Here is a 14,379-nt window from a genome sequence, read left to right on the forward strand (position 1 = left end):
ATTCTTCTGCGCCAGCTTCCTGAGTAGCTGAGATTATAGGCGCATGCTATTATGCTCAGCTAATTTGTGTATTTTTAGTAGAGACAGGGTTTCACCATGTTGTCCAGGCTGGTCTTGATCTCCTGGCCTCAAGTGATCCACTGCCTTGGCCTCCCAAAGTGTTGGGATTACAGGTGTGAGCCACCATGCCCAGCCAGGCCTTTTTAAAGTTTTTGACTTAAAGTCTGTTTTATCTTATATAACTACCCCTGCTTTGCTTTTAGTTTCTGTTTGTGTGGAATATATTTTTTCATCCTTTTACTTCCAGGCAATATGTGTCTACAGGTGAAATGTTTCTTGTAGGCAGCATATAGTTGGGTCATGTTTATTAATCTGTTCAGCCAAATTATATCTTTTAAGTGGAGAATTTAACCCATGTACATTCATGGTTATTATTGATAGGTAAGGACTTATTCCTGTCATTTTATTGTTTTCTGTATCTTTTGTTTCTTTCTTCCTATCTTATTTATCTTTGCAGTTTGATGGTTTTCTGTGGTGGTAACATTTGACTTCTTTCTCTCATTTGTGTCTGTTCTGCCAGTGAGCTTTCTGCTTTCATGTGTTTTTATGATGGTAGATAGCATCCTTTCACTTCCAGGTCTAAGATTTCCTTAAGCATTTCTTGTAGGTCCAGTCTCATGATAATGAATTCCCTGTTTTTGCTTGTCTGGGAACAACTTTATTGTCGTTCCCATCTGATGGGAATCCCTTCTATATATCCCTTCTATGTAACTTGAAGATTTTCTCTTGCTGTTTTTTAGAATTCTTGGTCTTTGACTTTTGACAACTTGACTACAGTGTGCCTTGGAGAAGACATTTTTGGGTTGAATCTCTTTGGGAATCTTTGAGCTTCCTATATTTGGATGTCTATATCTCTTACAAGACTTGGGACATTTTCAGCTGTTACTTCATTAAATAGGTTTTTTGTGCCTTTAGCCATCTCTTCTCCGGAACTCCCAAAATTTAAATATTTGTCACTTTGTGATGTCCCTCATTTCATGTAGGCTTTCTTTATTCTGTTTGTTTATTTTCTGACAGGGTTATTTCAGAGGGTCTGTCTTTTAAGTTCAGAAATTCTTTCTTCTGCTTGACCTAGTCTACTATTGCCCTCAATTGTATTTTTTGTTTCATTCATTGAGTTCTTCAGTTCAGGATTGATTTAGTTCTTCTTTATAAACTCGAACTCTTTGTTGAATTTCTCATTGAGGTCATGAATTGTTTGTCTGATTTCCTTGTATTATTTATCTGTGTTTTCTTGTATCTCACTGACGTTCTTTAATATTTTTGAATTCTTTGTCAGGCATTTCATGGATTTATTTTTCTTTTTTTTTTCCCATCTTTTTTTTTTTTAATACTCTAAGTTTTAGGGTACATGTGCACATTGTGCAGGTTAGTTACATATGTATACATGTGCCATGCTGGTGCACTGCACCCACTAACTCGTCATCTAGCATTAGGTATATCTCCCAATGCTATCCCTCCCCCCACCCCACAACAGTCCCCAGAGTGTGATATTCCCCTTCCTGTGTCCATGTGATCTCATTGTTCAATTCCCACCTATGAGTGAGAATATGCGGTGTTTGGTTTTTTGTTCTTGCGATAGTTTACTGAGAATGATGTTTTCCAATTTCATCCATGTCCCTACAAAGGACATGAACTCATCATTTTTTATGGCTGCATAGTATTCCATGGTGTATATGTGCCACAATTTCTTAATCCAGTCTGTCATTGTAGGACATTTGGGTTGGTTCCAAGTCTTTGCTATTGTGAATAATGCCGCAATAAACATACGTGTGCATGTGTCTTTATAGCAGCATGATTTATAGTCCTTTGGGTATATACCCAGTAATGGGATGGCTGGGTCAAATGGTATTTCCAGTTCTAGATCCCTGAGGAATCGCCACACTGACTTCCACAATGGTTGAACTAGTTGACAGTCCCACCAACAGTGTAAAAGTGTCCCTATTTCTCCACATCCTCTCCAGCACCTGTTGTTTCCTGACTTTTTAATGATTGCCATTCTAACTGGTGTGAGATGGTATCTCATTGTGGTTTTGATTTGCATTTCTCTGATGGCCAGTGATGATGAGCATTTTTTCATGTGTCTTTTGGCTGCATAAATATCTTCTTTTGAGAAGTGTCTGTTCATGTCCTTCGCCCACTTTTTGATGGGGTTGTTTGTTTTTTTCTTGTAAATTTGTTTGAGTTCATTGTAGATTCTGGATATTAGCCCTTTGTCAGATGAGGAGGTTGCGAAAATTTTCTCCCGTTTTGTAGGTTGCCTGTTCACTCTGATGGTAGTTTCTTTTGCTGTGCAGAAGCTCTTGAGTTTAATTAGATCCCATTTGTCAATTTTGTCTTTTGTTGCCATTGCTTTTGGTGTTTTAGACATGAAGTCCTTGCCCATGCCTATGTCCTGAATGGTAATGCCTAGGTTTTCTTCTAGGGTTTTTATGGTTTTAGGTCTAACATTTAAGTCTTTAATCCATCTTGAATTGATTTTTGTATAAGGTGTAAGGAAGGGATCCAGTTTCAGCTTTCTCCATATGGCTAGCCAGTTTTCCCAGCACCATTTATTAAATAGGGAATCCTTTCCCCATTGCTTGTTTTTCTCAGGTTTGTCAAAGATCAGATAGTTGTAGATATGCGGCGTTATTTCTGAGGGCTCTGTTCTGTTCCATTGATCTATATGTCTGTTTTGGTACCAGTACCATGCTGTTTTGGTTACTGTAGCCTTGTAGTATAGTTTGAAGTCAGGTAGCGTGATGCCTCCAGCTTTGTTCTTTTGGCTTAGGATTGACTTGGCAATGTGGGCTCTTTTTTGGTTCCATATGAACTTTAAAGTAGTTTTTTCCAATTCTGTGAAGAAAGGCATTGGTAGCTTGATGGGGATGGCATTGAATCTGTAAATTACCTTGGGCAGTATGGCCATTTTCACGATATTGATTCTTCCTACCCATGAGCATGGAATGTTCTTCCATTTGTTTGTATCCTTTTTTATTTCCTTGAGCAGTGGTTTGTAGTTCTCCTTGAAGAGGTCCTTCACATCCCTTGTAAGTTGGATTCCTAGGTATTTTATTCTCTTTGAAGCAATTGTGAGTGGGAGTTCACTCATGATTTGGCTCTCTGTTTGTCTGTTGCTGGTGTATAAGAATGCTTGTGATTTTTGTACATTGATTTTGTATCCTGAGACTTTGCTGAAGTTGCTTATCAGCTTAAGGATATTTTGGGCTGAGACAATGGGGTTTTCTAGATATACAATCATGTCATCTGCAAACAGGGACAATTTGACTTCCTCTTTTCCTAATTGAATACCCTTTATTTCCTTCTCCTGCCTAATTGCCCTGGCCAGAACTTCCAACACTATGTTGAATAGGAGTGGTGAGAGAGGGCATCCCTGTCTTGTGCCAGTTTTCAAAGGGAATGCTTCCAGTTTTTGCCCATTCAGTATGATATTGGCTGTGGGTTTGTCATAGATAGCTCTTATTATTTTGAAATACTTCCCATCAATACCTAATTTATTGGGAGTTTTTAGCATGAAGGGTTGTTGAATTTTGTCAAAGGCTTTTTCTGCATCTATTGAGATAATCATGTGGTTTTTGTCTTTGGCTCTGTTTATATGCTGGATTACATTTATTGATTTGCGTATATTGAACCAGCCTTGCATCCAAAAACCCTTCAAAAAATTAATGAATCCAGGAGCTGGTTTTCTGAAAGGATCGACAAAATTGATAGACCGCTAGCAAGACTAATAAAGAAAAAAAGAGAGAAGAATCTAATAGATGCAATAGAAAATGATAAAGGGGATATCACCACCGATCCCACAGAAATACAAACTACCATCAGAGAATACTATAAACACCTCTATGCAAATAAACTGGAAAATCTAGAAGAAATGGATAAATTCCTCAACACATACACTCTCCCAAGACTAAACCAGGAAGAAGTTGAATCTCTGAATAGACCAATAACAGGATCTGAAATTGTGGCAATAATCAGTAGCTTACCAACCAAAAAGAGTCCAGGACCAGATGGATTCACAGCTGAATTCTACCAGAGGTACAAGGAGGAACTGGTACCATTCCTTCTGAAACTATTCCAATCAATAGAAAAAGAGGGAATCCTCCCTAACTCATTTTATGAGGCCAGCATCATTTTGATACCAAAGCCAGGCAGAGACACAACCAAAAAAGAGAATTTTAGACCAATATCCTTGATGAACATTGATGCAAAAATCCTCAATAAAATACTGGCAAAACGAATGCAGCAGCACATCAAAAAGCTTATCCACCATGATCAAGTGGGCTTCATCCCTGGGATGCAAGATTTATTTTTCATTGGAATGTTGGTGAATAATTACTGTGTTCTTTTGGAGGTGTTATGTTTCCTTGCTTTTTTATGTTTCTTGTGTTCTTTCATTCATATCTGTGCATCTAGTATAATAGTCACTTCTTCAAATTTTATGGATTGGCTTTCATAGGGAAAATACTTTTTCCTGTAGATATATCTATTCTTTTGGTTGGGTCAGGCACTTTGGTTTTGATTCTGGGTGGGTAAAGTAGCATAGTTTCTGTATGATTTCTTGGGCTGTAATCAGTTATTTGTGTCTGTGAGTTTTTCAATGGCTTAGGTTGTGGTGGTTAGTGCAAGCTGTAGTAGAACTTTGCTGGGGATGAGGACACCAGGTAGAGGCCAGTCCTTGGACAACAGCAGGCTGAGTGTGCTGATCCTTAGGGCTTCAGGCAGCGTTCTGTGCACCAAAGGTAGTGAGTCTGGACAGGCTGATCCTTAGGCCTCCAGGCATTTTACTTGGGTGTCAGCAGTGGCAACAGTGTGCTGGGTGAGCATATGGGTCCTTGGGCTCCTGGGCAATGTGTTTTGGTGATGGTAGGAGCAGCAGTGGGCTATCCCTCTGGCTCCCAAGCAGCACGCAGAATAATTACACAGGTGGGGGGTTGTGGCGGGTCAATCTCCAGGCTCCCTGATGTTGCACTTGAATGCAGGCTGTGGCAAGTGGGGCAGGCTAATCCCTAGCCCTCAGACAATGTGCTTGGGTGCCGCTCATTGTTGTAGCAGCGGAAAGCTGTGTAGGCTCATTCTTAGGCCCCAGGAAGGTGTGCATGAGTGACAGGTGGGCAGGTCTGCTTTCAGGTTCCCCTCATGGTGTGTGTGGGTGCCAGTGGCAGCAGCTAGGAGGGGCATAATGTGGCATTTTTTTTTTTTGTCTGTGGGGAATAATTGGTATGTGACTTCAGAATTTCTTGTTTTTTTCCTTTTATATGTTGAAGAACTAAGTATTAAATAAACAGAAAACAAAAAATAAAAACTCAATGATGCATGCCTTGTTGATCTTGTGCTCTCTCCCCTATCCTTTTATCCCTCTGCAAATAGGCATCAGGGCAATAACATCATTACTAGTTGGGTAATAGTTTATAGACTTGTTTTCAAGACCAGACTGCTAGGCCCTAAGTGTCTTCAAACCCTTTATTTCGGGAAGTTAATTTTAATTTAGTTGAATGGTTTTGTGGAAGCTAGTTGTGCATATGAAGGAATACTCACATATCATTTATGCTTTATAAATAGCAACACAGACCACTATTTAAGATCCTAAAAATATTTGTGATTCATAACTCAAAATTGTTTTCTCTGAATCATTTGTAAACTTTCCCTTGGTCTATAATAGATAGATCAGAATGAATGAAATTCTAAACCTCTACCATCTGTTTTTGCTCTATCAGACATTCTTAGCCCTAATAAAAAATATTATGAAGGTTTCATATTGTCTTTATAGGAGGGATTGCCCAAATACATGTGATTCTTAAGGTAAATGTTTCTGTTGTCTACAGTATAAATACAATGCAAGTCACAAATGTGAACCACATGTATGGTTTTGAATTTTCTAGTAGCCATATTAGAAAAGTAATAACAGGTAAAATTAATAATATATTTTAACCTTATATGTTCAAAATACCATTTCAACATGTAATCGGTATAAAAAATTATTAAAGACTTTTTTTTTGTATTAAGTCTTGAAATCTGTGGGATATTTTATACTTACAGCATATCTCAATTTGACCTAGCCACATTTTACTTATTACATAGCCACATGTGACAGGCAGCTACTGTATTGGACAGTTCAGGCCTACTGCCAAAGTACATAATCGGTACATCAGATTGTAGAGCTTTTTCTTAAAGCTTCCCATACTGCCATGTCTCATCACTCTGTGTCAGTGGTCCTACCTCCCCATCCCTCTTCACAGCCTTTCTTTGCCTCACTTCCATCTTCATCCCATGTTATCCTCTCTTTGACACTTTCTCCCTTTTATGCCACAAATCCTCTCCTTCTTTCTGTCAAGTTCTCTTGCATAAATTTTGCTGAGATTCTTAGGAAAGAAAGTTCCATTAACAGTATGATATCCTACCTCCACAAAAAAAATGTGTTACTGGGGAAATGTAAGTTGATCTCAACAATATCAGTACCCTGGGGGAAATGAAGTTCTTCCTCCTCTAGGAAAAGTTAGGAATCTCTGATGATTGTGGATTCTGAGTGATACAGGAAGAACTGATCAGAAGTATGTAACTCGTGGCCTTTGTTTGTTTCATGAAATGAAACAAGAATTATGTTTTTTGCTATTATTAACACTGTTTTTAATCAGTGTCAGAAGCCAAATGTTTAATAGGTACCTCGGAAATGAGATATAAGTATACAAGTTTAGCTTTGCTGACTAGATTAGAGCAAAGGAGCATAATCAAATTTTCTTGCCAGACTATCCTGTCATTTCCTTCCTTTTTATAACTTTTTTTTTTTGGTACAAAGTCTTGGCTCGGTAACCCAGGTTGGAGTGTAGTGGCACAGTCTTGGCTCACTGCAGCCTCGACCTCCCGGACTCAAGCTATCCTCTGGCCTCAGCACTCCCACCCTGAGTAGCTGGGATTACAGGTGTGTGCCTCCATGCCCAGCTAATGTTTTGTATTTTTTGTAGAGGCAGGGTTTTGCCATGTTGCCCAGGCTGGTCTTGAACTCAAGCAGTTTGCCTGCCTGGGCCTCCCAAAGTGCTGGGATTACAGGTCTGTGCCACCATGCCTGGCCTATAACATTTCTCAGGATTTATATTTCTAAGATATTTTGTGATTTGCATTGTATCTTTGACAGTGTATTATTTAGCCCCAATTTATGAATGTACAAACATGCAGTTCCTTGTTTTGTTTGGGTTTTGCAAAGTAACTCAAAGTCAATGCAGAAAATGAAGAAAACAATTTTACAATAACCTCAAAAAGAATAAAACATTTAGGAATACATTTAACAAAAGAGGTATAAAACTTATACTCTGAAAACTATAAAACTGTTGGAGGAAATTAAGGACTTAGAGAAATGGAAAGACATCCCATGTTTATCTACTGGAGAACTTAATATTGTTCAGATATTTCCTAAGTTGATTTACATATTCAGTGCAATCCCAGCTGCCTGGTTGGCAGAAAATTTTTTGCAGAAATTGACAAGCAGATCCTCAAATTCTCTGGAAATGCAAAGTGCCCTAAATAATCAAAAGTGATTTTGAAAAGAACAAAGTTGGAGGACTCAGGCTTTCTAGTAAGCTTCTTGATTTCAAAGAGTACTATAAAGCTACAGTAACCAAAACAGTGTGGCACTGGCATAAGGATTGACTTGCAAGTTATTGCAGACTCCTTTTGTCCCTGGTCTCTGAGTTATTCCAAACTGTTAACACTAATCTACTCTAGACGTTTAAGAATTTATTAAAGTTTAACTGATATCTTCTTGCCCACTTATGTGGTGATCACTTCTTCCAGTGGTCTGCCAAAGGCAAAACAGTTTATGTATTCTGTTTCTCTTTGGGAGAGACTTGTCATTGTATGGATTTTAAGATAAGCAGTTTCCCTTGTTATCTTACAAACTCAGCTCTCTGGTAAACTCAAGAAAAGTTATGATTTTATAGATCAGCTGGTCTTTTCTCTTGTTACAGTGGGAAGAACATTCTCTTCAGCTTTCTACATCCTAAGCAGAGTGGAACTAATATGGTGTTTGGCATGTAACAGACTTAGCACTTGGTTAAAATTCATTTAAAGTGGGTTTAATTTACTGAATACTTATGTGCCAAGCAGTATGCTAAGCACTTACCATATCATCTCCTTTAGTCCATGCACTTATCTATGAAGTATAGGTACTGTTATTATTCCCATGTTTTACATGTAAAACTGAGGCTTAGTAGAGAAAAGGAACTGGAGGCACAGGAATAAATAATAATTTTTATTGATATTATCCAAATCACCTTCCTCCTTCTCCCAATAAAACTCTTGAATCCATTTTTCAACTTCTCCAAGGAAAGGAGATATATATTCCTGGCATTGCAAGTTCTTATTTTCCTCATTTCATGGGAAAAGAGACACAGTATTAAAACCAGAGAAAGCTTGAAGGGACCTGGTTGAACTTTTGATTAACAGAGAGAGAGAGAGAAAAAAAAGAATATTATCTAAGGATCTGGTGGCTTTGGGTCATCAGCAGTGTGTTTTTTTTTTTTAATTATACTTTAAGTTCTAGGGTACATGTGCATAACGTGCAGGTTTGTTACATATGTATACAGGTGCCATGTTGGTGTGCTGCACCCATTAACTCGTCATTTACATTAGGTATATCTCCTAATGCTATCCCTCCCCCCTCCCCCCACCCCACAACAGGCCCCAGTGTGTGATGTCCCCCTTCCTGTGTCCAAGTGTTCTCATTGTCCAATTCCCATCTATGAGTGAGAACATGTGATGTTTGGTTTTTTGTCCTTGCGATAGTTTGCTGAGAATGATGGTTTCCAGCTTCATCCGTGTCCCTACAAAGGACATGAACTCATCATTTTTATGGCTGCATAGTATTCCATGGTGTATATGTGCCACATTTTCTTAATCCAGTCTATCATTATTGGACATTTGGGTTGGTTCCAAGTCTTTCCTATTGTGAAAAGAGCCGCAACAAACATATGTGTGCATGTGTCTTTATAGCAGCATGATTTATAATCCTTTGGGTATATACCCAGTAATGGGATGGCTGGGTCAAAATGGTATTTCTAGTTCTAGATCCCTGAAGAATTGCCACACTGTCTTCCACAATGGTTGCACCAGTTTATAGTCCCACCAACAGTGTAAAAGTGTTCCTGTTTCTCCACATCCTCTCCAGCACCTGCCGTTTCCTGACTTTTTAATGATCGCCATTCTAACTGGTGTGAGATGGTATCTCATTGTGGTTTTGATTTGCATTTCTCTGATGACCAGTGATGATGAGCATTTTTTCATGTGTCTTTTGGCTGCATAAATGTCTTCTTTTGAGAAGCATCTGTTCATATCCTTCGCCCACTTGTTGATGGGGTTTTTGTTTTTTTCTTGTAAATTTGTTTCAGTTCTTTGTGGATAAAGATATTACTCATCTTTGTCAGATGAGTAGATTGCAAAAATTTTCTCCCATTCTGTAGGTTGCCTGTTCACTCTGATGGTAGTTTCTTTTGCTGTGCAGAAGATCTTTAGTTCAATTAGATCTCATTTGTCAATTTTGGCTTTTGTTGCCATTGCTTTTGGTGTTTTAGACATGAAGTCCTTGCCCATGCCTGTGTCCTGAGTGGTATTGCCTAGGTTTTCTTCTAGGGTTTTTATGGTTTTAGGTCTAACATTTAAGTCTTTAATCCATCTTGAATTAATTTTTGTATAAGGTGTAAGGAAGAGATCCAGTTTCAGCTTTCTACATATGGCCAGCCAGTTTTCCCAGCACCATTTATTAAATAGGGAATCCTTTCCCCATTTCTTGTTGTTGTCAGGTTTGTCAAAGATCAGATAGTTGTAGATGTGTGGTATTATTTCTGAGGCCTCTGTTCTGTTCCATTGGCCTGTATCTCTGTTTTGGTACCAGTACCATGCTGTTTTGGTTACTGTAGCCTTGTAGTATAGTTTGAAGTCAGGTAGTGTGATGCCTCCAGCTTTGTTCTTTTGGCTTAGGATTGACTTGGCAATGCGGGCTCTTTTTTGGTTCCATATGAACTTTAAAGTAGTTTTTTTCCAATTCTGTGAAGAAAGTCATTGGTAGCTTGATGGGGATGGCATTGAATCTATAAATGACCTTGGGCAGTATGGCCATTTTCACGGTAGTGATTCTTCCTACCCATGAGCATGGAATGTTCTTCCATTTGTTTGTATCCTCTTTTATTTCATCAAGCAGTGGTTTGTAGTTCTCCTTGAAGAGGTCCTTCACATCCCTTGTAAGTTGGGTTCCTGGGTATTTTATTCTCTTTGAAGCAGTTGTGAATGGGAGTTCACTCATGATTTGGCTGTTTGTCTGTTATTGGTGTGTAGGAATGCTTGTGATTTTTGCACATTGATTTTGTATCCTGAGATTTGCTGAAGTTGCCTGTCAGCTTAAGGAGATTTTGGGCTGAGACAATGGGGTTTTCTAGATATACAATCATGTCATCTGCAAACAGGGACAATTTGACTTCCTCTTTTCCTAATTGATTACCCTTTATTTCTTTCTCCTGCCTGATTGCCCTAGCCAGAACTTCCAACACTATGTTGAATGGGATTGGTGAGAGAGGGCATCCCTGTCTTGTGCCAGTTTTCAAAGGGAATGCTTCCAGTTTTTGCCCATTCAGTATGATATTGGCTGTGGGTTTGTCATAAATGGCTCTTATTATTTTGAGATACGTCCCATCAATACCTAATTTATTGAGAGTTTTTAGCATGAAGGGCTGTTGAATTTTGTCAAAGGCCTTTTCTGCATCTATTGAGATAATCATGTAGTTTTTGTTGTTGGTTCTGTTTATATGCTGGATTACATTTATTGATTTGCGTATGTTGAATCAGCCTTGCATCCCAGGGATGAAGCCAACTTGATCATGGTGGATAAGCTTTTTGATGTGCTGCTGCATTCGTTTTGCCAGTATTTTATTGAGGATTTTTGCATCAATGTTCATCAGGGATATTGGTCTAAAATTCTCTTTTTTTTGTTGTGTCTCTGCCAGGCTTTGGTAGCAGGATGATGCTGGCCTCATAAAATGAGTTAGGGAGGATTCCCTCTTTTTCTATTGATTGGAATAGTTTCAGAAGGAATGGTATCAGCTCCTCCTTGTACCTCTGGTAGAATTCAGCTGTGAATCCGTCTGGTCCTGGACTTTTTTTGGTTGGTAAGCTATTAATTATTGCCTCAATTTCAGATTCTGTTATTGGTCTATTCAGAGATTCAACTTCTTCCTGGTTTAGTCTTGGGAGAGTGTATGTGTCGAGGAATTTATCCATTTCTTCTAGATTTTCCAGTTTATTTGCGTAGAGGTGTTTATAGTATTCTCTGATGGTAGTTTGTATTTCTGTGGGATTGGTGGTGATATCCCCTTTATCATTTTTTTTGCGTCTATTTGATTCTTCTCTCTTTTCTTCTTTGTTAATCTTGCTAGTGGTCTATCAATTTTGTTGATCTTTTCAGAAAACCAGCTCCTGTATTCATTGATTTTTTTGAAGGGTTTTTTGTGTCTCTGTCTCCTTCAGTTCTGCTCTGATCTTAGTTATTTCTTGCCTTCTGCTAGCTTTTGAATGTGTTTGTTCTTGCTTCTCTAGTTCTTTTAATTGTGATGTTAGGGTGTCAATTTTGGATCTTTCCTGCTTTCTCTTTTGGGCATTTAGTGCTATAAATTTCCCTCTACACAAACAGTGTCTAGGTTTTATAACAGGTGAATGACAGAATGACTGTCATGGCTTTGCTGCGGCTTTCCACTTTCCCGTTTTCTTTCTTTTGCTTCCAGTGTGAAATTCAGCTTTTTTTATAGGACGGTAGAATTTTAATTTGTTACCTCTTTTATTAATTCCTTCACTAGCCTGCTATATGCGCATTCCTTAAGGTAGGTCTCATGCTAAGGACATTAAGTATAACTACTTGTACCACTTAATTTGTCTTAACAAATGCCTTTGTAAGCTGTCTCCTCACCCTTTAATACATTCAACAAAAAGTGAAGTAAAAAAGTTTTTTTGAATTTTATTTAAAAACTTTTTTTCATTTTTGTTCACTTCCAGAAAAGAAACTATGAGCCTGGTCAGTAAGCTCAATTAAAACAAATATTATTAATTAATCTCTTCAGCTATTATCTAAGCTTCATTTTCCAAGATGTGCCATTTATAACTCACAACAGTATTCAGTCTGTGTTTTCTCGTGTGCTGGTTAGAGATGCAAGTTGAGTTTCATGCATTGCCTGTCTGCTGGAATTTCAACACTTTTTCAACAGTTCCATATGTATAGTATAAACTGGGCGATAAGCACCTGATCATTATTGTATCTGTGAGTAGAATTAATACAGAGACTATGCCAAAGGTTGAGGAATGGGAACTTGTAGAGAAAGGGAGGAGGATTGTTTATATATAGGAATATATTTTACAATAGCCAGGTTTAATGTAACCGGCACTTAACGTGCTTCTTCCTTTCTAGTTATCAGGGAATACCAAGAGCAGAGAGAGCATCCAGGAACCTAGATTTGATTACTACAATCATGAAGTTCCTGATATTGACCTCAGTGATTGTGAATTCCCACATGTCATTGAAATTTATGACTTTCCCCAAGAATTTCGTACTGAAGACCTTCTACGGGTTTTCTGCAGTTATCAGTGAGTATGCAAATGATTGTGGATGTTAGGGAGGGTGAGATGAAGTCTTTAAAAAATGTTTTCTGAGAAATCATCTCTTGTTTTTTATATCCCCTGTTTTTCATATTTTAACATCAGGCTGGTTTATTGTCTTTTCCAGGTCCAGTAGAAATTTTCTATATTAAACTACTGTTCTAAGTTCCTTAAAAATGTCAGGTAGCCTTTCTGGCCCCCATTTTAGCATTTAAGAAGACTGTCATCAGTGATGACTTCATGGTGCATTTAGTCCATTAATATATATTGTAATTGTTGATATATTTGGATGTATTGTCAGATTGCCTGCCATCTTTATGTGTTTATTTGTCCTATCTTTTTCTTTCTTGCCTTCTTTTGGGGTCACTGCAGCCTCGACTTCCTGGGCTCAAGCAATCCTCCCAGCTTAGCCTCCCAAGTAGCTGGGACCACAGGTGTGTGTCACCATGCCTGGCTAATTTTTGTATTTTTTTGTAGAGACAGGGTTTCACCATGTTGCCCAGGTTAGTCTCAAACTCCTGCACCTAAGCCATCTGCCTACTTCAGCCTCCCAAAGTGCTGGGATTACAAGTGTGAGTTACCACGCCTGGCCTCAACTAAGTTTTTATAGACAAAATAACTCTTCTTTTTTACGCTCTGCTCCTGTTTCATTGGTTTAATTTTATTTAATTCCATGGTGAAAATATCAACTCACACTGATATATGTGGGTTTGAGAACACTTGCACTAACCCTTGGTATGTGTATAGCTGATACTTATATAGGAGAAGTTAAAAGAGTTAGAAGTATATACCTTTGTATATTTAGCTTATAAGAAAAAAATAAGCTTCAGGAATAAAGAGATGATAATCCAGAAAGAAAGTTATTAAGAAGATTTTCAGGGTCTGGAAGAAAGTCAGTATCAAGAAGAATTATACTTTAATGTTTCAGTCCTGATATTTAAAATGAACCAGGTCTGTAGTGTGATATAACAAATTTAAATTTAAAATTCACCTTGAATGTGTAAGATTCTATATAAGTCAGGGTATAGCCCTTAACTTTTTCTTAAAGGATAAGTAAATATTTTAGACAACTCTGCCATTGTTAAACAGAAGCAAGCAAAAACAATACATAAATGAGCATGGCTGTAAACTAAAACTTTATTTATAAAAACAAGTGTTCTGTTTTCATATGAAGTCTAGAACAGGCAAAACTAGCAGCCATGTACTTGTTTAATCAGTTAAACTTAATTCGGTGGGGAGCATCAGTTCTATAACTAACAGAAAGAAAGGGTGAATGGATCCTGGATGACAGTTAATCTCTGCCATAAACTTTAAATGTATAGTGTGTAGGTCAGTCTTACTTATTAGAATTAGGTTAAAATCTAGTATCAGAACCTGTTCAACATAAAATTCATAATAGATTTTTTAAAAGCAGTCAGAGGGATCAAATCCTGTTAGAACTACCGTAGACTGTCATAAATAATGGTGATTCTTAAAACTAAGGATCAGTTTGTTGATGTCTAGAATTTCTTGAAGATCAGTTAACTCTTACAAACTATTTACTTCCCTTTGCTTTGTTTCTTGATAATCTCACCTGCAAGACCATGTTTCTATCAAATTCAAAAACATTCCCCAAAGAGAAAAATTTTAAAGGATTATGAAATTTTGAAGTATAAAAGGCCCTCTAGAACCCATCTGTGATTTATAAAAATG

General features: G+C 37.8%; 1 protein-coding gene across 20 annotated transcripts in view; it reads left to right on the forward strand.

The window, feature by feature from the left end:
• The window catches only part of R3HCC1L (R3H domain and coiled-coil containing 1 like), a 112,919-nt gene that overhangs the window by 87,023 nt on the left and 11,517 nt on the right, over positions 1-14,379 (forward strand). For all 20 annotated transcript variants that reach the window (XM_063607508.1, XM_063607507.1, XM_063607502.1 and 17 more), the window contains one exon: positions 12,500-12,675. In XM_063607508.1, the coding sequence (XP_063463578.1) occupies positions 12,500-12,675 (176 nt within the window). The remainder of the gene's footprint in view (positions 1-12,499; positions 12,676-14,379) is intronic.

The sequence above is a fragment of the Pan paniscus genome, chromosome 8, assembly GCF_029289425.2.
Source record: "Pan paniscus chromosome 8, NHGRI_mPanPan1-v2.0_pri, whole genome shotgun sequence".
Classification (NCBI taxonomy): domain Eukaryota; kingdom Metazoa; phylum Chordata; class Mammalia; order Primates; family Hominidae; genus Pan; species Pan paniscus.